The sequence below is a fragment of the Raphanus sativus genome, chromosome 6 (genome assembly GCF_000801105.2).
Source record: "Raphanus sativus cultivar WK10039 chromosome 6, ASM80110v3, whole genome shotgun sequence".
NCBI lineage: Eukaryota > Viridiplantae > Streptophyta > Magnoliopsida > Brassicales > Brassicaceae > Raphanus > Raphanus sativus.
In genome coordinates, this window is record NC_079516.1 from 34,559,751 (window position 1) to 34,585,154 (window position 25,404).

The 25,404-nt window shown below is 30.1% G+C and overlaps 2 protein-coding genes and 1 long non-coding RNA gene across 4 annotated transcripts; 1 reads left to right on the forward strand and 2 right to left on the reverse strand.

Annotated features, from left to right (window-relative positions):
• Positions 1-13,914: 13,914 nt before the first annotated feature.
• On the forward strand, positions 13,915-15,259 carry LOC108810353 (uncharacterized). The gene is made up of 4 exons (XR_001943054.2): positions 13,915-14,314; positions 14,431-14,621; positions 14,701-14,824; positions 14,912-15,259. It is a non-coding gene; the product is annotated as an uncharacterized LOC108810353 (long non-coding RNA).
• A 442-nt stretch (positions 15,260-15,701) lies between these two features.
• On the reverse strand, positions 15,702-18,198 carry LOC108806616 (UDP-glycosyltransferase 85A3). 2 transcript variants are annotated; one of them, XM_018578774.2, is made up of 2 exons: positions 17,541-18,198; positions 15,702-16,759 (listed from the first exon to the last, which is right to left on the reverse strand). In XM_018578774.2, the coding sequence occupies exons 1-2, from the start codon at positions 18,052-18,054 to the stop codon at positions 15,822-15,824; spliced, it is 1,452 nt and encodes a 483-aa protein (XP_018434276.1). In that variant the 5' UTR covers positions 18,055-18,198; the 3' UTR covers positions 15,702-15,821. The 2 variants fall into 2 exon arrangements, with proteins under 2 accessions (XP_018434276.1, XP_056845593.1); XM_056989613.1 differs by having other exon boundaries at positions 15,702-16,845; positions 17,541-17,683.
• Positions 18,199-22,097: 3,899 nt separating this feature from the next.
• LOC108810469 (UDP-glycosyltransferase 85A1) lies at positions 22,098-25,369 on the reverse strand. The gene is made up of 2 exons (XM_018582573.2): positions 23,433-25,369; positions 22,098-23,204 (listed from the first exon to the last, which is right to left on the reverse strand). Exons 1-2 carry the CDS (start codon positions 23,947-23,949, stop codon positions 22,255-22,257), a joined length of 1,467 nt encoding a protein of 488 aa, XP_018438075.1. The 5' UTR covers positions 23,950-25,369; the 3' UTR covers positions 22,098-22,254.
• Between the last annotated feature and the right edge of the window lie 35 nt (positions 25,370-25,404).

A 25,404-nucleotide genomic window follows, 5' to 3' on the forward strand; every position in this document is an offset into this window, starting at 1 on the left:
TGGACAGCAGGGGAGTCACGAAACTCATGGGATCACAGAACATCCCCAGAAGAGAATCAGCTCTGCACTCAGAAGTGGGAGCACTGCGATGGGCGATGGAAAATATGCTTCAACATTCAATTTGCCAGAACTTTGGAACAGACTGCAAGGACTTGATTGCTATGATCAAGGAACCTCATGCTTGGCCAAGTTTTGCTACGGAACTAGAGAGGATAGAGACACTGCTCATATGCTTTCCAGACTTCAAGATTTCGTATATTCCTAGAGCGCGTAATCAGATTTCAGATTTTTTAGCTAAGACAGCTAGATCCTTCCATAGGAAGTTACATTTTATTGGTTGTTCTATTCCGGTCTGGTTACCTAGACCACCTCAAGCCTGAGTAATAGAATAGCCGTTTGCCGTCAAAAAAAAAAAAAAAAAAAATAACGGAATCAAGAAAAATAAAATTAATAACAATTTTGAGCTGTGGTTAAGTATCATTTAATAAGTGTAATTTATATTTCAAAAATATATTTAATGAACGGATTAACAAGCTACAAAAATGCAGTGCATTTTTCATAATATTTCACGTAAATTCAATGTTAAGTGATATATTTCTGCTTTAATAATATAAAATTTACAAGTGATATAAAATTTATTAAGTGATTATGCAAAAGTTAAATATAAATGATACGAAACACCCTTTTCTTCTATTAAAAATAAGTTATATAATTTTTAAAAATATGAAACTGTATGGTATTTTATATAAACAAATTTACAAAATTTATTTCCAAAAAGATGTACTTAATAAAATTACTATTAATAATATTTATACAATAATAATACAGTTTTAATAGAATTTTATTAAATTAATTAGGAAATAACATTCGGGTTCAGTTCGGATATATTCAGATTTCAGATTTTTTGTTTGAAGATTTCACACTCATTCGAGTACTTATAAATTTTGGTCCAAATATTTTAGGGTTCCGATCAGGTTTGGATGACCTGTTTAAACTATTTTTTAAATTCATATATACTTTAATTTTCTCAAAATATAAAAATAAAAAAAATATATAACATAATAATTTGAGTAATATATGCCAAAATATGTAAACTTAATACAAAACAGTATGACTTGAATATTTATATGGAAAATCAATATATATTTTAACTATGTTAGTGGTTTGAGTATTTTTAGCTATTTAAGATATTTAATTTTGGCTATTTGTATATATTTTTAAGTATTTTGGATTACTTCAAAATATCTTATAGTTAAAAAAAATTATACAGATATACTATAAATTCAAAAACCTTAGAATAAAATTATTCTCATGTTTTTGAAATATTTAATAATTAACTAAATATTAATTTTTATATTCAATAACTTTTATTTTAATAAGATATATTTTGTTACGTAAAATAAACTTAAAATATCCATATATACATAAATTATATTTCTTTTTAAAATATATGATGTAAAATATTTTAGATAATATAATATAGAATCTTTTAGATAATGATGAGTACCAAACTAATTATTTTTCTAATTTATGGGTAATTATATATTAAAAAATTAACCTAATTATTTATTAATAATAAATATTTTCAATGCTCTAAATTAAAATGTAAGGGTGAACAATTGTTTTGCAAAATAATAGTATAAATAATTTTGAATCTTCTACCAACTTTCTCAAAAATTATCACAATAAATAATTTTGATTGTCCTAAAAATTTATCGTACAAAATAAATTATTATTCTTTCTTATGTGATATATATATCTAAACTATTAAAACAGAAGTATAAGTTTGAAATACCCCTTAGTTTTTCTCAATAATTACAATTATATGCCACTGCATTTAAATCCTCCTATATATTAAAAGAGAAGTACATTTGCCACATGTCGCTCATACAGAACTTCTCAGCAAAATTCTAGCGATTCTATTGGTTGATTTTTTGTAATTTTCTTTTTGATTTATTTTTCTGGTCGCATTAATCATAACTTGCGCAACAATATTAATAAATGTCGACCATTTACATTAATTTCTAATTTCATTAATCATAACTTGCACAATAATGTTAATAAATGTCGACCATTTATATTAACTCATGATCTCATAAATCAAAACTTGCGCAAGAATATTAGAAATTTATATTCTTAATGATATATAAATACTTAATTGGAAAGTTACATTAATTGCTCTCATTAATCATAACTTGCGCAATAATTACAATAAATACGTGTATTAATAAGTTTCCTTTTTACAAATTCAGAATTAAAATATTATGATATATTAGCTTATCATGCAAGCTAAATCATTGAGAAACGTACACCAATTTATTATATATAGGACATTCACAGTAGAAGAAACGAAACCACTGACTTTTTATTCTGAACTTTTTATGTTGATATTGTTTTTGTTATTTTACATCATTAAGCTTTTATATATACATATTTCATCAGAGCTGACTTTTCTTTTGATTTATATGCAGATGTCCTATTATAACGATTTCACCACGATGCATGTAAATTTTTTTATCTCTCTATATGATTTGATTAATCGTAGATTTATTTGAATTCTAATTCTTACTTTTTTTAATATGTTCATAGTTATTGTCTTTCTATTTAATGATTGTTTGTTAGAGCTTAGAAAGAGAAGAATTTTTCATATGTATTTTTCTAATGGTTTTTTAATTTACAATTTTAGTTTATATATGCGTAGACCAACGATTATGACGTTTTATCATGTGGATCCATATGTATTTAAATGATCATATCATCCAAAGCACGTAAATTACAATGTAAGTTTCATGCTTTGTTACTTTCTCTATATTTTCAAATAATTATTTGCTTATACATTAAAGAACAAAATCTTTAATCAATATTTTATTATAAAAGTTAGTATAACTTTTTATAAATATTATCAACTTTGTACTCAAATATGATTTTATACAATTTATCATATTATAAAATGTATATCTTATAAATTCATATATATTCACATATCTGCATATTTTGATAGAACATGCATCGATTATTAATTCTTTTTTCTTGCGCAATTAATATGATCTCTTATGAATCTATTATAAATGTAAGTTACCTTATTTATTTGAATAATTCTTACGAAAGTTCTAATCACATTTATTAATATTTATTGAGAATATGTTATTCTTGCATAATGGGGTATCACATTAATTCGGCTTTTAAATCTTTCTAAATTTTCAAAGCCGTATTTAATCTTTTTACCTTATTTTAAATAAATCTAACTTGCGCAAGAAGACTAATCTTTAATTCAAATCAGTTTATGATATTGTAGATTTAATAACTCTATTTATTATTGCGCAATGTGGTATCACATTAAATATACTTTTAAATCTTTCTAAATTTTCAACGTCGTTTTTAATCTTGTTGCCTTATTTTAAATAAATATAACTTGCGCAAGAAGACTAATATTTAATTCAAATCAGCTTATGATATCCTCCTATATATTAAAGAGAAGTACATTTGACACATGGCACTCACACAGTCTTTCTCAGAAGAAATCCAGCAATTCTATTGGTTGGTTTTTTAAAAATTCATTTTTGATTTATTTTTTCCATCGACACTACTAAAAAGGAAAGCTCTCTAAATACTTACCTTATTTTGTAATTTCGATATATCATTTAATTCATCGATCTCACTATAATAGGAAAGTACAATTGAATACTAATTGAAAGGGAAAACATAATTTAATGACCAATTAACATCATTTTCCAAATGACTTACATAATATTATTAATAACTATTTATGGTAACTAATTGTCGAAAATATGGTATATAAAGCTATTTATCAATTCAAATAAATATTTTTGATTCCAAATGACTTACATAATACTAATAACTATTTATGGTAACTAATTGTCGAAAGTATGGTATATAAATTCATTTTATCAATTCAAATAAATATTTTGGTTTGTTATTTTATGTAGTCTATAGATATATAAGAATATAAAGTCATTTTATCAATTCAGATAATTTTTTTTTAATTCATCAATCCCCTTATAAAAGGAAAGTAACATTGAATACTAATTGAAAATGAAAAAATAATTTAATCCCCCTATTAACATTACTTGCGCAAGAATATTAGTTAATACATGTAATAATTAGTTTCCTTATTAAAAATGGTACGAATTCTCTTGATCTTATTGGTTGATTTTTTAGAATTTCTTTTTCGATTTATTTTAATCATCGACACTACTAAAAAAGAAATCACTTTAAAAACTTACCTTTTGTGTTTTTTCGATTCAAAGAATATCTTTTTGCGATCCTTTCTCTGTTTAATTCATTAAATACTCACTAAATATTTTAGATGTCAGAGAAACGAAATTAATTGACCAGATATTTTTTTAATAAAATCATGCATTTAGAACTTAATATTTATGGTGAGACTTGTCAACCAAAATTCTGGTGCAATCTATTCACGAGATGTTCTCATTTAGCTTTATCAACAAGATATTCCAAAAATAATATTACCTTATAAGTATAAGATTTATTGAGAATTTATTAAAGAATATTCTACTTCTTAGCTTATCATGCAAGTTAAATCAATGAGAAACGTCCAGCAATTTACTATAAATAAAATATTCACAGTAGAAGAAACGAAATCATTGAACTTTGTATTCTGAACTTTTTATGTTAATAATGTTCTGAACTTTTTTTCTTCTTATTTCAGAACATTAAGCTTTTATATTTCATGAGAGATAATTTTTTTTTGGTTTATATGCAGATACCATATTATGACGATTTCTCCACTGAAGCTATATATGATTTGATTGTACACCTCTTTGATATATCATTTTGACAACATTTTTGTTCCTCAATCTGGTAAAAAAAATTTACTCAATTTGATAACATCTCTCAGCTATATCATTTCAATAGCATCTTTTTGTGCTGCTAATACTTTTTTTTTATTAGTAGATTTATATTATTGTTTAGAATTATAAGCTTATATATACACATTTTTTTTTTTTGGTTTGTTGATTGTGATTTTGTTTTATATTTTTTCAGAGATGATTTGAGGGAGTGTTCATAGTTCAGACCTCTAAGAGTTCACCATTCCGATCCTGCAAAAGATGTGCGATTAGAATGATATTTTCTCTACTGTACATCAAAATTGGATAATCACATTATATTTTTAAAATATCTATAGTGGGATGGTATTTTCTCAACTGAAATAATATCTTATTTCCTAATCTCATACTTTAATATTTAAATTTTAAGGGAAGATTTGTTAATTAAATCATTAGTGTAAACTACTCCCGAGATATTCTCTTTTTAATGTAATTTTAGTAACAATATATTCCATAAATAATCCTAACTTATAGGTAGATAATATCTTATTTCCTAATCTCATAGGTAAGATGGTATTTTCTCTACTGAAATAATATCTTATTTCCTAATCTCATACTTTAATATTTAAACTTTAAGGGAAGATTTGTTAATTAAATCATTAGTGTAAACTACTCCCGAGATATTCTCTTTTTAATGTAATTTTAGTAACAATTATTCCATAAATAATCCTAACTTATAGGTAAATAAAATTTTAAAACTAATTTGAGAAAGCTAAATATTTTAGTAAAGTCTAGCATTTAAATACTTACCTTTTGTGTTTTTTTCGATTCAAAGAACATCTTTTTGCGATCTTTTCTCTGTTTAATTCATTAAATACTCACTAAATATTTTAGATGTCAGCGAAACGAAATTAATTGACAAGATATTTTCTCTCCTAAAATCATGCATTTAAAACTTAACATTTAAAACTTTGTACTCAAATATGATTTTATACAATTTATCATATTATAAATGTATATTTTATAAATTTATATATATTCACATATTTGCACATTTTTGATAGAACATGCATCGATTATTAATTCTTTTCTTGCGCAATTAATATGATCTCTTATGAATCTATTATAAATGTAAGTTACCTTATTTATTTGAATAATTCGTGCGAAAGTTTTAATCACATTTATTGATATTTATTGAGAATTATTCTTGCATAATGGGGTATCACATTAATTCGACTTTTAAATATTTCTAAATTTTTAAGTCGTTTTTAATCTTGTTGCCTTATTTTAAATAAATCTAACTTGCGCAAGAAGACTAATATTTAATTCAAATCAGTTTATGATATTATGGATTTAATAACTCTATTTATTCTTGCGCAATGTGATATCACATTAATTGGACTTTTAAATCTTTCTAAATTTCAAAGTCGTTTTTAATATTGTTGTCTTATTTTAAATAAATCTAACTTGCGCAAGAAGCCTAATATTTAATTCAAATCAGCTTATGATATTTAGATTTATTTACTTTCTTTATTCAATTTAAATGTTTATTATGAAAAATTAATATTTTCTGCTTTGCCTCCTAAACAGGTATTACACTTTATAATTGCTTACATTTTATAGTTACAATAGCATAGTAATGATATGAACTCTTTCTTTTGCAGGTCATGATGTTACAGTCCTCAGGTGATATTTTCTCTGGTTCTGGATTTTTCAGGAACTCACTTGTCTAAAATAAAAAGCGAAGAAGATCATGACAGTAGCCTTGAGGATCAACACTCTCTCAACAAGAGACATTCCCACAAGAAAATCAAGGGGGAGTTATCTCGAAGATTTTTTAAAAGATTTATTTTCTATTGTTATGGTTTTGTCTTACTTCCACATTCTTACTATGACAAAAATGGATTCGTCTTATCATATCTAGCTTGGGATTTTTTCGATTATTGAAAACTTACTTATGTTGCAATGGTTTTTGTCACTATCCGCATTATTCATTATTATTTATTTCAAAGAGAAACACATTTAGTCTTTTCTTTTCTTGTGCTCATGAATGTATTAGTTATTGTTTTTTTAGTTATATTTTTATTAGATTATTTATTGTTTTCAGATCTCAATATATAATAAGGTCATTTTTATAATTATTATTATCATCATTTAACAATTATATTATTACTTGTTTATTATTTAGTTGTTACAATTTGCCTTGAATGAAAAATATGTCCATATTTATCACATTAATGATTACCAATTACTGATGATTACAACATCACGTAACATATATTCGTCATATTTAATTTACAAGATTAATTGGTAATAAGTAATAATGATTTATGTTAACGCATTAAATTCAGAACATCTATATAGTAATAAAAAGAATGTAATAAATTGTATGAATATATTATTTGATACTAACTTGTCGTGCAATCATATCAACATTGTTATATATATCTTACATTTTCTATTATAGTCTACATTTTAAATTGCTTATTTACTTCAAAGCTTGATCTAATGACGTTTTTTAGAAAAATATAACTTCTTCTGTTATCATATTTATGGACGATGATGAAGAAAATATTGAAACTATTAAAGAAGCATGTTATTGGGCATCAGCAAAGGATCTACGCAAGTTGTTTTGTGTCCTATTGCTAACACATAGTATCACAAATCCAGAAAACGTTTGGAATGCTACTTGGGAAAAACTATCACAAGATATATTATGCAACCAAAGAAAAAGTACGGATAAACCAAGTTAGTTCATGTTTTTATCAAAAGAAAATGTCATTAGAAATTGTGATTGGGTAAATATAATTTTTTACATATTCTTTCAGACTTGAGTTTATCAGAAGATCAAATTGAGAGTTTATCTTTGGAGGAGATTGAATCAATCATGCATTTGAACGGAAGTTCATTGACGTTGTTTAAGTTTTGAAACATGTTATCAATAGTATACTCGCGTTGAGTGACTTGAGTCTCTGATGCGAAATTCAAATAGTGAATTCAGTGTATGTTACAACGATAGTGAAAGCAAAAAATATGATACCAAGTTGCGTAAGTAATACGTAATGAAAATAAGGTAAGTTACTAATAAAAAATTAACAAATTATAAATAGGAAAGTAACACTAATTCTAGAGAGAGAGAGAGAGAGAGAGAGAGAGAGAGAGAGATTTAGTGTTTTGGATATACCCAAGGGTTTACAGTTTAGTGTTTGGATTTTTACCCAAGGGTTTAAGCTTTGTCCAAGGGTTAGGGTATAGTGTTTATGATTTACTCTTTTGTGACGGTTTTAAAATTGTTAAAAAATCATCTTTTGACAGCTACTAATATTTTTTATTTATTTTAAAAACTTAACACAAATTATTATTATTTTATTTATTATCTTTAAAAAAATTGTACATTATTTGGCAAACTATGATTAGTTGGTAATTCACCCAAGAATTACAACATTCATCTGTTTGATTTCTAGGAAAGGTGATCTTAGAACATTAAGATACCTATTATATTATCATAATTGATCTGGAGTAAATATGATATCAACTTGCCAAAGCAATCCGTATTTAATATAAGGTAAGTTATTAAAAATTTAAAACCAAATTAACTAAAGGTAAATTATTTAAACAAAGCAATAAATATGATACCAAGTTGCGTAAATAATACACAATGAAAATAAGGTAAGTTATTAATAAAAAATTAACAAATTACAAATAGGAAAGTAACACAAATTTGAGAGAGAGATAGAGAGAGAGAGAGAGAGAGAGAGAGAGAGAGAGAGAGAGAGAGAGAGAGAGAGAGAGAGAGAGAGAGATTTAGTGTTTTGGGTATACCCAAGGGTTTACAGTTTAGTGTTTAGGATTTATCCAAGGGTTTAGGGTATATCCAAGATTTTAGAGTTTAGTGTTTGGATTTTTACCCAAGGGTTTAAGATTTGTCCAAGGGTTTAGGGTATAATGTTTAGTGTTTATGATTTACTCTTTTGTGACAGTTTTAAAATTGTTAAAAAAATTCATCTTTTGGCAGCTAATAATATATTCATTTATTTTAAAAACTTAACACAAATTATTATTATTATATTTATTATCTTTAAAAAATGTTGTACATTATTTAGCAAACTATGATTAGTTGGTAATTCACCCAAGAAAAATTCATGATAAAATATTAAACTAGGAAACATTCCTATATAAATCAAAATTGTGGTAGTTAAAAAAATAATCGGTGAACTAAAAGAATGTTTACATTTTTATATTTAAAAAAAAAAAGGTTTACGATGAGAGAGAGAGAGAGAGAGAGAGATTTAGTGTTTAACCCGCGGGTCCCGCGGGTTAAACACTAAATCTCTCTATCTCTCTCTCTCTCTTTCTCTCTCTTAAATAGATACAAAATATTCCGTAATATTTAATCCGCGGGGTCCCGCGAATTACCTGCAAATTTGGGCGGGGTGCAGGTATTTTGAATCTTTCATTGCGGGTCATGCGGATCGAAATTATGAGTCAAAAAACTAGGTGACCTGCGGGTTGACGGGACGGACGGGGTGGGTCGATCCGCAGACCCAGCTCTACCCGTATAATTTGAATCTGTACAATGCCCGCACAAGGTGCGGGCCGGCCACCTAGTTGTAGATTTATTTACTTTCTTTATTCAATTTAAATGTTTATTATGAAAAATTAATATTTCCTGCTTTGACTCCTAAACAGATATTACACTTTATAATTGCTTACATTTTATAGTTACAATAGCATACTAATAAGATTAACTCTTTCTTTTTCAGGTCCTGATGTTACAGTCCTCAGATGATATTTTCTCTGGTTCTGGATTTTTCAGGAACTCCCTTGTCTAAAAGAAAAAGCCAAGAAGATCATGACAGTAGCCTTGGGGATCAACACTCTCTCAACAAGAGATATTCCCACAAGAAAATCAATAATAGTGATCTCGAAGATTTTTTAAAAAATTCATTTCATATTGTTGTGGCTTTGTCTTACTTTCGCATTCTTACTATGATAAAAATGGATTTGTCTTATCATGATTTTTTTGATTATTGAATACTTACTTATGTTGCAATGGTTTTTGTCACTATCCGCGTTATTCATTATTATTTATTTCAAAGAAAAACACATTTAGTCTTTTTTTTTCTTGTGCTCATGACGATTTTTAAAACAATTGCATTGTAATAACGCCCATGTTTTAGTAATAATCTGTTGGGAGAGATGAAATTATCTAGTTTTCGTTCTAATGACATGTTATTATTTAGTCAATGTATTCGTTATTGTTTTTTTTAGTTATATTTTTTTATTGGATTATTTTTTGTTTTCAGATCTCAATATATAATAAAGTCATTTTTATAATTATTATCATCATCATTTAACAATTATATTATTACTTGTTTATTATTTAGTTGTCACAATTTGCCTTGAATGAAAAATATGTTCATATTTATCACATTAATGATTACCAATTAATGATGATTACAACATCACGTAACATATATTCGTCATATTTAATTCACAAGATTAATTGGTAATAAGTAAGAATAATTTATGTTAACGCATTGAATTCAGAACATCTATATAACAATAAAAAGAATGTAATAAATTGTATGAATATATTATTTGATACTAATTTGTCGTGCAATCATATCAACACTGTTATATATATATATATATCTTACATTTCTTATGGTCTACATTTTAAGTTGCTTATTTTCTTCAAAGCTTAATCTAATGACGTTTTTTAGAAAAAGATAACTTCTTCTGTTATCCGGAAGGACGATGATGAAGAAAATATTAAAACTATTAAAGAAGCATGTTATTGGGCATCAGCAAAAGATCTACGCAAGTTGTTTTGTGTCCTATTGCTAACACATAGTATCACAAATCCAGAAAACGTTTGAAATGTTACTTGGGAAAAACTATCACAAGATATATTATGCAACCAAAAAAAAGTACGGATAAACCAAGTTAGCTCATGTTTTTATCAAAAGAAAACATCATTAGAAATTGTGATTGAGTAAATATAAATTTTTACCTGTTCTTTCAGACTTCAGTCATTAGAAGATCAAATTGAGAGTTTATCTTTGGAGGAGATTGAATCAATCATGCATTTGAACGGAAGTTCATCGACGTTGTTTAAGTTTTGAAACATGTTATCAATAGTATACTCACGTTGAGTGACTTGAGTCTCTGATGCAAAATTCAAACAGTGAATTCAGTGTATGTTACAACATTCATTTGTTTGTTTTCTAGGAAAGGTGATCTTAGAACATTAAGATACCTATTATATTATCATAAATTGGTCTGCAGAAAATATGATATCAACTTGCCAAAGTAATCCGTATTTAATATCACGTAAGTTATTAAAACAAAATTAACTAAAGGTAAATTATTTAAACAAAGCAATAAATATGATACCAAGTTGCGTAAATAATACGCAATGAAAATAGGGTAAGTTATTAATAAAAAAATTAACAAATTACAAATATGAAAGTAACACTAATTTGAGAGAGAGAGAGAGAGAGAGAGATTTAGTGTTTTGGGTATACCCAAGGGTTTACAGTTTAGTGTTTAGGATTTATCCAAGGGTTTAGGGTATATCCAAGAATTTAGAGTTTAGTGTTTGGATTTTTACACAAGGGTTTAAGCTTTGTCCAATGGTTTAGGGTATAGTGTTTAGTGTTTATGATTTACTCTTTTGTGACGGTTTTAAAATTGTTTAAAAAATTCATCTTTTTGGCAGCTACTAATATTTTTCATTTGTTTTAAAAACTTAATACAAATTATTATTATTTTATTTATTATATTTAAAAAAAGTTGTACATTATTTGGCAAACTATGATTAGTTGGTAATTCACCCAAGAAAAATTCATGATCAAATATTAAACTAGGAAATATTCCTATCTAAATCAAAATTGTGGTAGTTAAAAGATAATCGGTGAATTAAAAGAATGTCTACATTTTTATACTTTTCAAAAAAAAAGGTTTACGATGAGGGGGGAGAGAGAGAGAGAGAGAGAGAGAGAGAGAGAGAGAGAGAGGAGAGAGAGAGAGAGAGAGAGAGAGAGAGAGAGAGAGAGATTTAGTGTTTTGGGTATACCCAAGGGTTTACAGTTTAGTGTTTAGGATTTATGCAAGGGTTTAGGGTATATCCAAGAATTTAGAGTTTAGTGTTTGGATTTTTACCCAAGGGTTTAAGCTTTGTCTAAGGGTTTAGAGTATAGTGTTTAGTGTTTATGATTTACTCTTTTGTGACGGTTTTAAAAATTGTTAAAAATCATCTTTTGGCAGCAACTAATATTTTTCATTTGTTTTAAAACTTAATACAAATTATTATTATTTTATTTATTATCTTTAAAAAAAAGTTGTACATTATTTGGCAAACTATAATTAGTTGGTAATTCACCCAAGAAAATTCATGATCAAATATTAAACTAGGAAACATTCCTATATAAATCAAAATTGTGGTAGTTAAAAGATAATTGGGTGAATTAAAAGAATGTCTACATTTTTATATTTTTCAAAAAAAAGGTTTACGAGGAGGGGGAGAGAGAGAGGTTTACGAGGAGGGGGGGGGGAGAGAGAGAGAGAGAGAGAGAGAGAGAGAGAGAGAGAGAGAGAGAGAGAGAGAGATTTAGTGTTTTGGGTATACCCAAGGATTTACAGTTTAGTGTTTAGGATTTATCCAAGGGTTTAAGGTATATCCAAGAATTTAGGGTTTAGTGTTTGGATTTTTACCCAAGGGTTTAAGCTTTGTCCAAAGGTTTAGGGTATAGTGTTTAATGTTTATGATTTACTCTTTTGTGACGGTTTTAAAATTGTTAAAAATTCATCTTTTGGAAGCTACTAATATTTTTTCATTTATTTTTAAAACTTAACACAAATTATTATTATTTATTTATTATCTTTAGAAAAGCTGTACATAATTGGCAAACTATGATTAGTTGATAATTCACCCAAGAAAAAATCATGATAAAATATTAAGGTAGGAAACATTCTCATATAAATCAAAATTGTGGTAGTTAAAAGATAATCGGTGAATTAAAAGAATGTTTACATTTTTATTTTTTTCAAAAAAAAGGTTTACGAAGAGGAGAGAGAGAGAGAGAGAGAGAGAGAGAGAGAGAGAGAGAGAGAGAGAGAGAGAGAGAGAGAGAGAGAGAGAGAGAGAGAGAGAGAGAGAGAGAGAGTTTAAGCTTTGTCCATGGATTTAAGCTTTGTCCAAGGGTTTAGGTTATAGTGTTTAGTGTTTATGATTTACTCTTTTGTGATAGTTTTAAAATTGTTAAAAAAAATTCATCTTTTGGCAGCTACTAATATTTTTCATTTGTTTTAAAAACTTAACACAAATTATTATTTATATAAGAAATTCAAAAATAATAGTAAAGATATAGATAAATTGTTATACATATATCTTATTTTTAACTTTTATAACAAAAGTAATTGTTTTAAGATAACAACACAATATATAAGTTTAAAAAAAAATTAATCTGGTTAATATAAATTCGTTTTTAATTTTGTATACAAATTCATTAAGGATAGTATCGATATTAACCACTCTAACTTTTAACGTGAGAACTCCGTTGCGAAAAATCACTTCGCAAATAATAGTATAGATATATATTAATTTAGATATTTTGATATTAAATCTAAAATTAACTAATATATTTGTTTATATAACTTGATTCAGATACCTTCAGATGCTCATAATACTTTAATTCATATTGGATTTAGTTTCGGTTCTCTAAATACTAAAATTTTAAATCTATTCGGATATTTAACCAGTTTCTGTTATGGTTTAGTACTATTTTCCACATCAGATTCGATTTGGTTCTTCGTATTCGGATTTTATGCCATCCCTAAAACTAATTGCAATGGATTTTATATAAAAGACAAGAATCGGATCCCAAAACTTTATATATACACATGTATAATCACGATTTATAGTTAATTATTTTGTTAATAACCAAAAACTAAATCAATACTAGATTACCTGTTTTTCTTAGCTGTTTAATTTTCCCTTCAAGCCGGTTATGAACGTATAATGATCAAGTACCCTAAGACCATCTTTATCGGGAGCCTTTAAGAGGGTCCTTTAGTTTAATTAGGATTAAAAAAATATGGAAAACAGAAATAAACATAAGGGACTTCTGTTTTGTTCCCTAATTAAGTCACCACCCTTGCTCTTTCTTCTCCTTCTTTCGATAGATCAACAATCATAGCCACTTACCAGCTTCCCCAAATGTTACCGCCGAAGCTTCTTTCTAGGGCACGGCAGCAGCAGCAGCAGCAGCAGCAACCGCCCCCGCCGCCGATTCAGTCGATTCCTCTTCCTCCGCAGCAGCTGAAACCTATGAATCTGCCGCAGCAGCAGCCAAGGCCTCCGGTTCTGGCGTACGGTTGATGTCTCTAAGCTCAATCGATCTCTAACTGCTCCTCAATCTGCTCCTCCCTTGGTTCCCCCTCCACCAGTATCGGATCCTTCTCTGAGCCACGAGGCTTAGAAGGCTTAGCTCACTTCCTTGGTACGTTGTGGGCGTTTGGATCGCAATGTTAATTATTCTATGAGGATATGAAATTTAGCTGTGCTGCTTCCTTGGATGATGATCTGTGTTGCATCTTCCGTTTTGTTTCATCACAGGTATGTACGATTCCGTTGGACACTGCGAAAGTGAGGTTTCAGCTCCAAAAGTCTGCTATAGCTGGAGATGTTACTCTGCCTAAGTATCGTGGATTGCTGGGAACTGTTGGTACCATAGCAAGGGAAGTGTAGCTTTAATTATTGACGGTACCAGTCTCATATATGTACTCGACAATGATCTTGAAGATGTGGTAAGTTAATATTTTGATCAAATACTCTTGATAATGACTCTTTCATAGTGGTGTTAACTACTCAGTTTTTGCAATGCAGCTCTTCCAAGTGGCATGTAAATGCTCTGCGATACTCTGCTGCCGTGTTGCTCCTTTCCATAAAGCTGGAATCGTTGCACTTGTAAAGAACCGGACTTCCAACATGACTCTCGCCATTGGTGATGGTAATGACTCCCTTCTTTCTGTTAGAAATCAGTCTGCCTGAACCAGGTTCTTTGTTTTATTTCTCACCTTGCCATTTGCTTTGACAGGTGCCAATGATGTCTCCATGATCCAAATGGCTGATGTTGGGGTAGGGATCAGTGGCCAAGAAGGTCGCCAAGCTGTGATGGCATCTGATTTTGCAATGGGACAGTTCAGATTCTTAGTTCCGCTATTGCTCGTCCATGGTCACTGGAATTAATTTCTATAGAAATGCTATCATTAATGCTGCTGATTTAGCTAGTTACGATCAAGTGAAACATGTATGAAATAAACTTGATTTCATCCACTAAGGGACAACAAAAGTCCTACTAATAATCTACAAGTTTTAAAAAGTTCTTACCATTGTCCCTAAACATAAAAATACTAATATAATATTGTTAAGAGCTTTTGTTTTAGTTCCTCCAATAATGATGCTCTAAGGAAGGCAGAGTCTAAAAACTCATGTCATATTGAGCCTAAATTTTGCTCACAGAAAAACAAAATTGAGCCCAAATTTTAAGAGAAGATGGGCTGCACGTAACATATTGGGCTGGTCCTGATCCAAAACGATCTTTCCAACTATCGTATCCTCTATCAAATGCAAACTTCAGATTACGTATTATTTTTTGTGCAGCAATATGCGACAACAACCAAACTATGATTAATCAAAGTTCTTAAAAAGATTTAAGAACCGGTTCTTAACATTTTTCTTTGTTAAAATTAAGAGCCGGTTCTTAAATTATATTAAGAATCCCACTTCGAAGAACCTCCATTAATCATGGTTTAATCGCAGTCGCCAATTACTACCAAATAAACAAACAGAATTGTACTTACAAAGAACTATGACTAAGCAAGAAATCCTCAATGTTATAGTTCTTTTTATTACCTATAAATTATAACATACGATGACAGGAACAAAAACAATAACTTCTTGATGATCATATATGATAACACTTTTAGGATCATCTTATGTTCTAATCATCTCGCCGAGAGAATCTTATTAACAACCGTCTCAAAATTCACGACCGACGAACCACACGGATCCTTTGTCGCTTTCTCCGCCAAACGCCGCCACTCCTCCGCCTTCTCTCTTAACTTCTTTCCCTTTTCTCCATCCATCAGCTCTCTTACCACCACCTCAACCTCTTCTCTTTTCACATCCTCGCCAATCTCCATTCCCACTCCCCACTCGTCGCAACAGAACTTCGCGTTCGTTTGCTGCTCCGCAAAAAAAGGCCAACACACCATTGGAACTCCAGCAGATATACTCTCTAACGTTGAGTTCCATCCATTATGTGTTAAAAATCCTCCGACCGCCGGATGAGACAGGACTTTCTCCTGAGGACACCAACTCAACAACATTCTTCTACCTTCCGTCTCTGTTAAAAACTCTGTCGGAATCACCGCCTCTTCTCCAGCTACTAAATCTGGTCGGATCACCCATAAAAACTCTTTTCTTGATGCTGCCAACCCCCAAGCGAACTCCACGAGCTGCTTCGCGGTCATTACCGTTATGCTCCCAAAGTTAACGTAAACAACGGTGTTTCGAGCCTTGGTATCGAGCCAGTCCAAACACTCCGTCTCCTCTCTCCAAAGGTTTGATCCTAGCCTTTGTGTCTCACTACCTTCTTCAATCTCCCGGTTTACTAAGAGGTGAAGCGGTCCAATAGAATAAACCGGTGGTAAAATGGACTGCATAGCTTGGATGATGTCATGATCGAGGTCATCGAACGTGTTGAGAATGATGGCAGAGGCGCGTTTGGATCGGTCTGTCTCGCGGACAAGGAAGTTGAGCATTATGTCGTTGGGGTTAGTGGTACGGACGAAGGTGGGGATGTCTTTTAGTTTCAGATTCTTCATTGATGGTATCCAATCTATTGGTGTGTCCAAGTGCTTCTTAGTCAAACAACTCTCATCTGAAAAAAACAATGATACCTCGTAGTGCATTTAATTATTTAATCTATTGGTGTGTCCAAGTGCTTCTTAGTCAAACAACTCTCATCTGAAAAAAACAATGATACCTCGTAGTGCATTTAATTATTTAATTTCCCAAATGCCACAAACTACGTTTAAAATGCACAAAACTAGCATACAAATTCAAAGCATTAATGTTCACAGTGTAAATAAAGCGACTTAGAAAGTGATGATGGCCTCACTGCACATAATATTTTGCTACTATGTTATCAAATTTCTACTTTTCAGCACCTTTCTTCTTAAGTATCATTATCAATCAGTTTATCCGGATGCAAAAAAAGAAAGAGAAAATGTTCTAAAACGATCATTCATATATATATATATATATAATATTCTTTTAAGTTGACAAAAAAGAGAAAAATAAATTTCCATTGCTAGTTAATTTGTTTAAAACTTAATTACAAGTTCTTTCTCATTTTCTACGGTTTATGATTTTCATTAAGTAAAGAAAGTATTTGCAGTACGAAATCTAACCTAACTATATTAAAACTCTAGTAAAAATATCAAACAGACAATATAACGAAAAATCCATCACGCTAGGTTCGTGATGTTTTTATTTTGCTATGTCCCATCTACGAGCCATTTAAATCCACTTCAGCTGAGGGGAGTCAAAATCCTTTAGGTGAGAAGAAACAGCATCACCAATAGGCAATTTCAAGTTTTTCTACTTTAAATTTTATACAATAACGTCTAATAAATTAATAATCAATAAGAGACAAGTACCTTCAAAAGGAGATAAACCTTTCTCGATGAAGAGACAAAAGTGTAAATAACCCATGACGCCAGGTGCACTCGGGGTCCAGAAAAGAACCTCCGGGACACCGAGCTCCTCGGCAGCGTCAAGTGTAAAGCTCATGGCACCGTCCGATACAATACAACTGAGCGAAGGAACATCATCTCTGGCGTTGATCTGCCGGAGAAGTTCCTTGAAAGGAGTTAGACAGTTCTTCATGCTGGACTCGGAAAGGGAAGGGATGTCTTGCGTGGCATCCACCTCAGTCTCCGGTAGACCATCAGGTATGGCTTCAAACTGAAAGGAAGGAAGTCCGTCCAGGGCGTTGGGACCACGGGAACGGAGTATGCGCTTGTGGTTGTAGATGGTGTTGACGAAGGTGACGTGAAAGCCTTTTGCGTGGAGGAGTTTAGCCACTTTCAGCATCGGGTTGATGTGGCCTTGAGCTGGGTAAGGGATGCAAACTACGTGTGGTTTTTGTGCGCCACAAACCACATCTCCCATTTTCTCTCTCTCCTAATGCCAAAGAAAATATAGTTGATTAGATCGGGTAACGGAGGTTGCAATTTAATAGGCGAGGCCTTGTGTTTATATATCGCACGTGGCTAGTGTAGAAAATTCTGCGTCATGTGCCTTAAGCTTATCCCGAGGCCCGAATATGTCTATCGATATATGTAGAATTTATTTCCGGAAGACGGGACAAGTGGAAAACAAAAAAAATCAAAGAATGTATACGGTAATGCAAATACATGTCTACATAGAAATATAAAATAACACAAAATGTATGCATTCTGCAGTATTCATTGTTTGGACGCGAAAATCTAACTTAAAAATTTATAAATATGATGGAAATGTTAAATAAATCGGTAAAACATTTGAAAACTGATAAAGAAATTAACGAATTTGTGAAGTTAAGATTTGATCTATTTTCTTAATTCATTAAATCACGCGTAGAACGAAATATATAGTTTCGGCATGATTTTTGAGTTCTACGATAAAATTAAATGAGACTATTTTACTTCACCTAAAACAAAATAGGGAAAATTTCTCTTATAAAAAATTGTTATCTTGAAGTGTAGATAAGTGTATGAGTATATCATTAATGGAGAGATAAAATATTTTTATATAAAAAAGAATTACCAAGCTTAGTCATAAAATCATTTAGACATATGTCATCAAACTTATTATTCGTTATTTGTCACTAAATTATTTTGAATTAGTCACTAGATGTATCTAGTTAAACCGTTTATCACTAAATTGATTTAACTTTATCACTAAAATAGTTTATTAAATTTTATTAGCATAAGATAGTTGTTACCATATTAATTATCAATTTAGTAAAAGGTTTTTAATTGTTCAAGAACAACTCCAACATTTTATTTGGCCTATGAATTTACAAAATTTGGTGATTTTTCCATATAAAGTTCAACATGTCTTTCACATTAGATTAAATTTTTAATTGGCACATTAAATTTGTGAAAATTATATTCACACGTAATTACTTTTACTCAGTCCAATACACTTGTAAAAATTAGTTATAACATTTATATCATATAAGTGATTCATATAAAACTTGAACTGGGATGTCTACATAGAAAAATCACTACTCCGTTAACAGTCAAAATAAACATGCATGATAAATCTCTCAAGATACACTTTAAATATTAATTTTTTTTTTTGCTTAAATTTGAAAAATAATATTAAATATTAATTTTGTTCGTTGATGTCAGGAAAGTGTCTAATTTTCATCATACTTACTATTAAGTTTTTTTTTGCCAAAATGTCCTTTCTGAAATAGAAAAGGTGTTTTTTATTTATTTTTTAAATATAAATAAAACTATTTGTCACTGTTTTTGTCCTTATATCGTGTCTGCTTTTCTTTTTTTTTATTTATTAATGCGAAACAAAACATTAAAAATAAAATTGAAGGCGTCATCAATTTCTAACCCATTTAAGAGGAAAAATAAATGATCTGAAATATGCAATAATGATTCGTCTTTCTAACCGAATTTAGGTTTTCAATTATGAGTCTACATCTTTGTGACGACAAGGCATGTGCCAGTCCAGAGAATTAATGGACCGTTTATCTATGTTTGCTTCAGCCGAATAATAAATCAGTTTTTGCAGATTAAACGAACGGAAAAAATAAGTCAAAATGAAAAAGAGAAAGATGAGAAGAAAAGCAGACACGATATAAGGACAAAAACAGTGACAAATGCCCTTTCCGAACTGTAGCTAAGTTCCTCCTGTCTAATTCTTTCTTTGCAACGCGTGAGGCCCATAGGCAAAATAACCTAGTGTTTATGTATGGGTCAGTCTCTGTTTCCAGTTTCTAATAGAATCCATTGATTTTTGTGATTAAAAAGAAGAACAAAAGAGCCGGGTTGTTCGTAGTCAAGTGGTTACTGAGCTCTGCCTTCGGGCCCTGGCGTGAGGGGTTCGACCCCTCCTTACTTCAATTTGAGGATTAAAGGTCCAAAGTGACCAAAGTTGACAAAAAAAAAAAGAAAGAACAAAAGAATGTTCAGACGTAATGATTTATGAATAGTGTGGAGTCTTTGCTGTTAACAAAGATTAGACTGAACCAGAAATCTGTTTGGGCCACTATGGTGAGGAAACACGTCAATCATAAGAACCATGTATAGTTTTTTTTTTTTTGAAAAGATAAAGGAAATCATGTATAGTTAGTTTCTTTTTGTTTTTGCTTCTTTGCTATAATGTAAACTAGATTTTGACCGCGCTTAGAAAGCGCATAATTATTTTTGTTGACATATTTATTACCCTATTTATTTGATCACTAATATGTTTGTACGCATTTAGTTTTCGGTTTGGTTCTAATTTGTATTTTTTTTTTGTTTTCAGATTCATTCCAGTTTGATTTCCATTTCTCGATTCAAGAAATATAAGAATCGTTCGGTTATTTATGAATTTGGATTTGATTTTGATTTGGTTAACTTAGTTTTCGGTTTGGTTCGAATAACAATGTTAAGAACCCGTTAAAATTTTGAGTTCAATTCGACTATGGTCCGGTTCTTGTTTTTAGATAATTTAGAGTAATTGGGGTAAAAATGATCGAATTTTTGGGAAAATAACGGATAATTCAGATAAATATAGATATTTTAGCTAAAGAGTAATCGAGTGATTCTATTCTAGCAGAAAATTAAAATAATTTTAAATATTTTGGATAAAAAATAGTATGAAAATTCATCTTTTGGGTAAAAATATAAGAATTATTCGGTTATTTATGAATTTGTATTTGATTTTGGTTTGGTTAATTTGGTTTCCTGTTTGGTCTGGAAAACCATTAAAATTTCGAGTTCAATTCGACTATGGCTCGGTTCTTCTTTTTTTGGATAACTTAGAGTAATTAGGATAAAATGATGTTTTTGAAATTTCAGAAAAAATAATGGATAAGTCGGATAAATTTAGATACTTTGGATAAAAAATATTCGGGTGATTCTATTTTAGCATAAAATTAAAAATAATTTCAAATATTTTGGATAGAAATAGTAGGGAAATCCGTTTCTGTGTAGTTCAGTTTATAGATAGTATTTTAGAATATTTTATCATTTTAAAAATTAAATATAATAAATATTTAAAAAATATATAGACTGTATTTTGAATATTTGGATATCCATTTGGTTTTTAGTTTGGTTTTGATTTGGTTGTAGTTTTTCTGTCCCAAGATATAGGACTTGTTTAGATATTATAAATATTAATCCGGTGTTGATTTTTTTTTTTTGGAAAATACTATTACTAAGAACATAATAATAAACTAAATTTATTTTAAATGTTTGGTAAATATTATATCATATAATAGATACTTTGGCTAAAAAAATATTCAGGTGATTCTATTCTAGCAGAAATTAAAAATAATTTCAAAATTTTTGAATAAAAATAGTAGGGAAATCCTTTTTCTGTGTAGTTCAGTTTATAGATAGTAGTTTTAGAGTATTTTATCATTTTAAAATTAAATTTTATCATTTTAAAAATATATAAACTTTATTTTGTTTATTTGGATATCCATTTGGTTTTTATTTTGGTTTTAATTTGGTTTTAGTTTTTATGTCCCCAAGATATATGAATTGTTTAGATATTTATAAATATTAATCCGGTGTTAATTTTATTTTATTTTAATTTGGAAAATACTATTACTAAGAACATAATAATAAATTAAATTTATTTTAAATGTTTGGTAAATATTATATCAAATACGTATACTATTATAGTAATATTATTATACTTATAGAAATCTGTACTCAATTATTCATTTAATTAGGATTACATATTTTCGATTGTAAATAAGATGTGGTCTGTGATTTATTTTTATATATCAGCTATTTATTTGGTTGTTATAACTAATTTCTATAACTTATTAATTAAAATTAAATGATAATGACACTCTTGTAAATAGTTTAAAAAATCAAGGGGATGTCTGAAAAATGTCTGTTGTTTTAATTGTATTGATTGTTTATATGTTTTGTTCTACTTTCAAAGGTCTGAAAATATATTTCAACAAATAGTTGATACATATTAACAAACACCAAAATCATTGAAATTTAGTTATTGACCAATACTTGTTTATTTATCAATCCAGCTTACCGGCCATGGATATATCTATTTTATACGCGATAGAAACAAGAAAAACACTAACATAACAATCATTATATGTAACATTTCTATGATATCCATCTTATGTTTTAGTTAATCCTCTGATCTCTGTCTCAAAAGAACCTTGCTAACAACCATCTCAAAGTTTATAACCGAGGAACCATACTTATGTTCTGTCGCTTTCTCGGCTAAGCGCCGCCATTCCCTCGCCTTCTCTCTCATTTTCCTTCCCTTGTCTCCATCCATCAGCTCTTTTACCACAGCCTCAGTCTCCTCCCTCTTTACACTTTCGCTGATCTCCATCCCCACTCCCCACTCATCACAGCAAAATTTACAATTCGTTGGCTGTTCTGCAAAAAACGGCCAACATATCATCGGTACACCGCCACATAAACTCTCTAACATTGAGTTCCATCCGCAATGGGTTAAGAAACCTCCCACTGCCGGGTGGGAAAGGACCTTCTCTTGAGGACACCAACTGGCCATCATGCCTCGGTTCCTTGTCTTCACTAAAAACTCCGGTGGAACCACCGCCGCCTCTCCAGCAACTAAATTTGGCCGGATCACCCACAAAAAATCCTTCCCACTTCCTGCCAAACCCCAAGCAAACTCAACAAGCTGCTTTGCGTTCATGACAGTGATGCTCCCGAAGTTAACATAGAGTACACTGTCTGGAGTCTTAGTATCAAGCCATTCCAAACATTCTATCTCCTCTTTCCATAAATTTGATCCTATCCTTCCTACCTTACTAGTATCTTCAATCTCCTGGTTAGCTAAAAGATGAAGCGGTCCAATTGTATAAACCGGAGAAAAAATGGGTTGTATAGACCGGATGACATCGTGCTCTAGGTCATCAAATGTGTTGAGAATGATAGCAGAAGTGCGTTTCGCTCGCTCGACCTCGTGGAGGGTAAACTTAAGCATAATATCATCACGATCAGTGGTACGGACGAAGCTCGGAATATCCTTTAGTTTTAGATTTTTCATCGACGGTATCCAATCTATAACGGTGTCCAAGTATTCTTTCGTCAAGTAACTCTCATCTGCAAAATTCATCACCATTATTTAGCACCTTCACAGAGCTGGCCCCAAATTAGAGACCATAAGAATTTTAATTCTCTTAAAAACTTAATTTTAACATGTTCATATTAGTTCGAAATTTTTGGGGGTTCAAAGATAATATTTCATTTGGCTTGCCCGTAACTGCATTTGTATAGTTATACCATATAGTGACATCAATTAATTATTTTTAACATATGTAGGAGCCGTACCTTTTACTGGACATAAACCCTTTTCGATGAAGTGATCAAAATGTAAATAAGCCATGAGGCCACAAGCACTTGTGCTCCAAAAAAGCAAATGAGGGATGCAAAGCTTCTCTGCTGCATCAAGAGTGAAACTCATACAATCGTCCGATATTATAGAACTCACGGGAGGGACATCATCGCTGGCGTTAATCCGCCAGAGAAGCTCCTCGAACGGAGCTAGACAGTTCTTCATGGTGGACTCGCAAAGGGAAGTGATGTCCTGCGTGGCGTCCACGTTGGTCTCTGGTAGACCGTCGGGGATGGTCTCGAACCGGAACGAAGGAAGTCCATCAAGAGCGTTTGGTCCACGGGACCGAAGGAGTCGATTGTGGTTGTAGACGGTATTGACGAAGGTAACGTGGATGCCTTTCGCGTGGAGGAGTTTAGCCAGTTTCAGCATGGGATTGATGTGGCCTTGGGCCGGGTAAGGCACGCAAGTTACATGTGGTTTTTTTCTGTTATCAGTGGCATGAGATTCCATTTTCTCTTCCTCTTCCACCAAGACTAATGTGATTTTTCGTTCGTTTAAGCTTTGACAAACGCCATTTTATAAAAACTAAGGCGACACATATTATGTTTTCTGGACAACACAGTGTGTCGGTTGTCAAAAACAACAACTTGACGTGCCAATATTGTCTACTACACCTATTTAGATTCCATTTTCTTATCTTTGTTTAACTTTCTCCGTATTTCATTTTAGGATTGGAGGAGCTTTTAACTCTTGTGGCAAATCATCTTTTAAATATTTTTTTGACTTTTAGGTAACAATTATCTATGCAACTTTTGATTCAGTTATTGTATCAGATGTACATTCTGATGAATAAAATTCACATTCTTATCAAAAACAATATTGCCTCCACCTGCCATTAAACTTGTCGATTTATCTGGATCCAAATGTCTTACAACATAATAAAATGTAGTTTTAAAATGTACTAGAGCGTGCGGGTGCTAATTTTACCTTTTTATAGATGAATATTTTATTTTTCATGATTAGTATTCTATATTTTATGTGTTATAGTATAATTAACTGTATAAGGTTATTTCTGGTTATCTGGTTATTTTAGGCTAAGTTTAGCTTTAGATACATTAGGTTTTGGATATTTGTAGATTTCTCTATATCAAAACTGAATTCATCTTGATTTGGAAAGACCCGATTCAAAATCCACATGAAGTTTTATAATACCCGAATGAAGCATAGTTTCAAAACACAAAAAAACTGATACCCAAAAGAAATAATTTCGTAGTTGAACAAGTACTCAGTGTCTATATTTAACTGATTGTATAAACAAAAAAAAACTTGTTAACCATTTTGAATTCTTGTCACTAATAGAGTAATTTCGTTCAAATATGTTCAATTATTACAGTTAATATGTAAAATAAATGCTGTCAATGTTCATGCCTAAATGGATAGCCAATGTGTATGTTTATCTGATTTCATAAACTAATTAAAAAATTATTTAGTAAAATAATCATATGGAGTGAAAAATTTAGTGATAAAAATGTAACACATTTTATTATTTTATTCATAAAAACATGTCTTTGAATTATGTTTTTGGCGACATAGTTTTCCAACGATTGAAGCTAAAATAAAAAAAGTTTTAATAAAACAAACTAACATGAACGTTTAAACATATGCAAAACCTAGTTATTTAACATTTTTGATTTTATAATGGGCACAAAGTTAATATCGATTAACTAATAAATAAAATATGCACTATTATTATTATGATAATATAACTAATGATGTGAATTATTGTTAAGAAAATATAATTAATGAAATTGTTTAAATTAAGTGAAATATAGACTACTATCAAATGTTTTCAAACGGTACTAATGTGTACTTCAATTTTAATAATATAGATTTCTCAAAGTTATCCTTATGTTTATCTACAACCTGAACGTCAGAGTTTTACGGAACAAAAGATATATAGGCTCC

Coding starts and splice junctions, on each gene's coding strand:
- LOC108806616 (XM_018578774.2), bottom strand. CDS start 18,054: ATGGGAGATGTGGTTTGTGGCGCACAAAAACCACACGTAGTTTGCATC. Junction 16,760..17,540: donor AGGTTTATCTCCTTTTGAAG/GTACTTGTCTCT, acceptor TGTTTTTTTCAG/ATGAGAGTTGTTTGACTAAG.
- LOC108810469 (XM_018582573.2), bottom strand. CDS start 23,949: ATGGAATCTCATGCCACTGATAACAGAAAAAAACCACATGTAACTTGC. Junction 23,205..23,432: donor GGGTTTATGTCCAGTAAAAG/GTACGGCTCCTA, acceptor TGAATTTTGCAG/ATGAGAGTTACTTGACGAAA.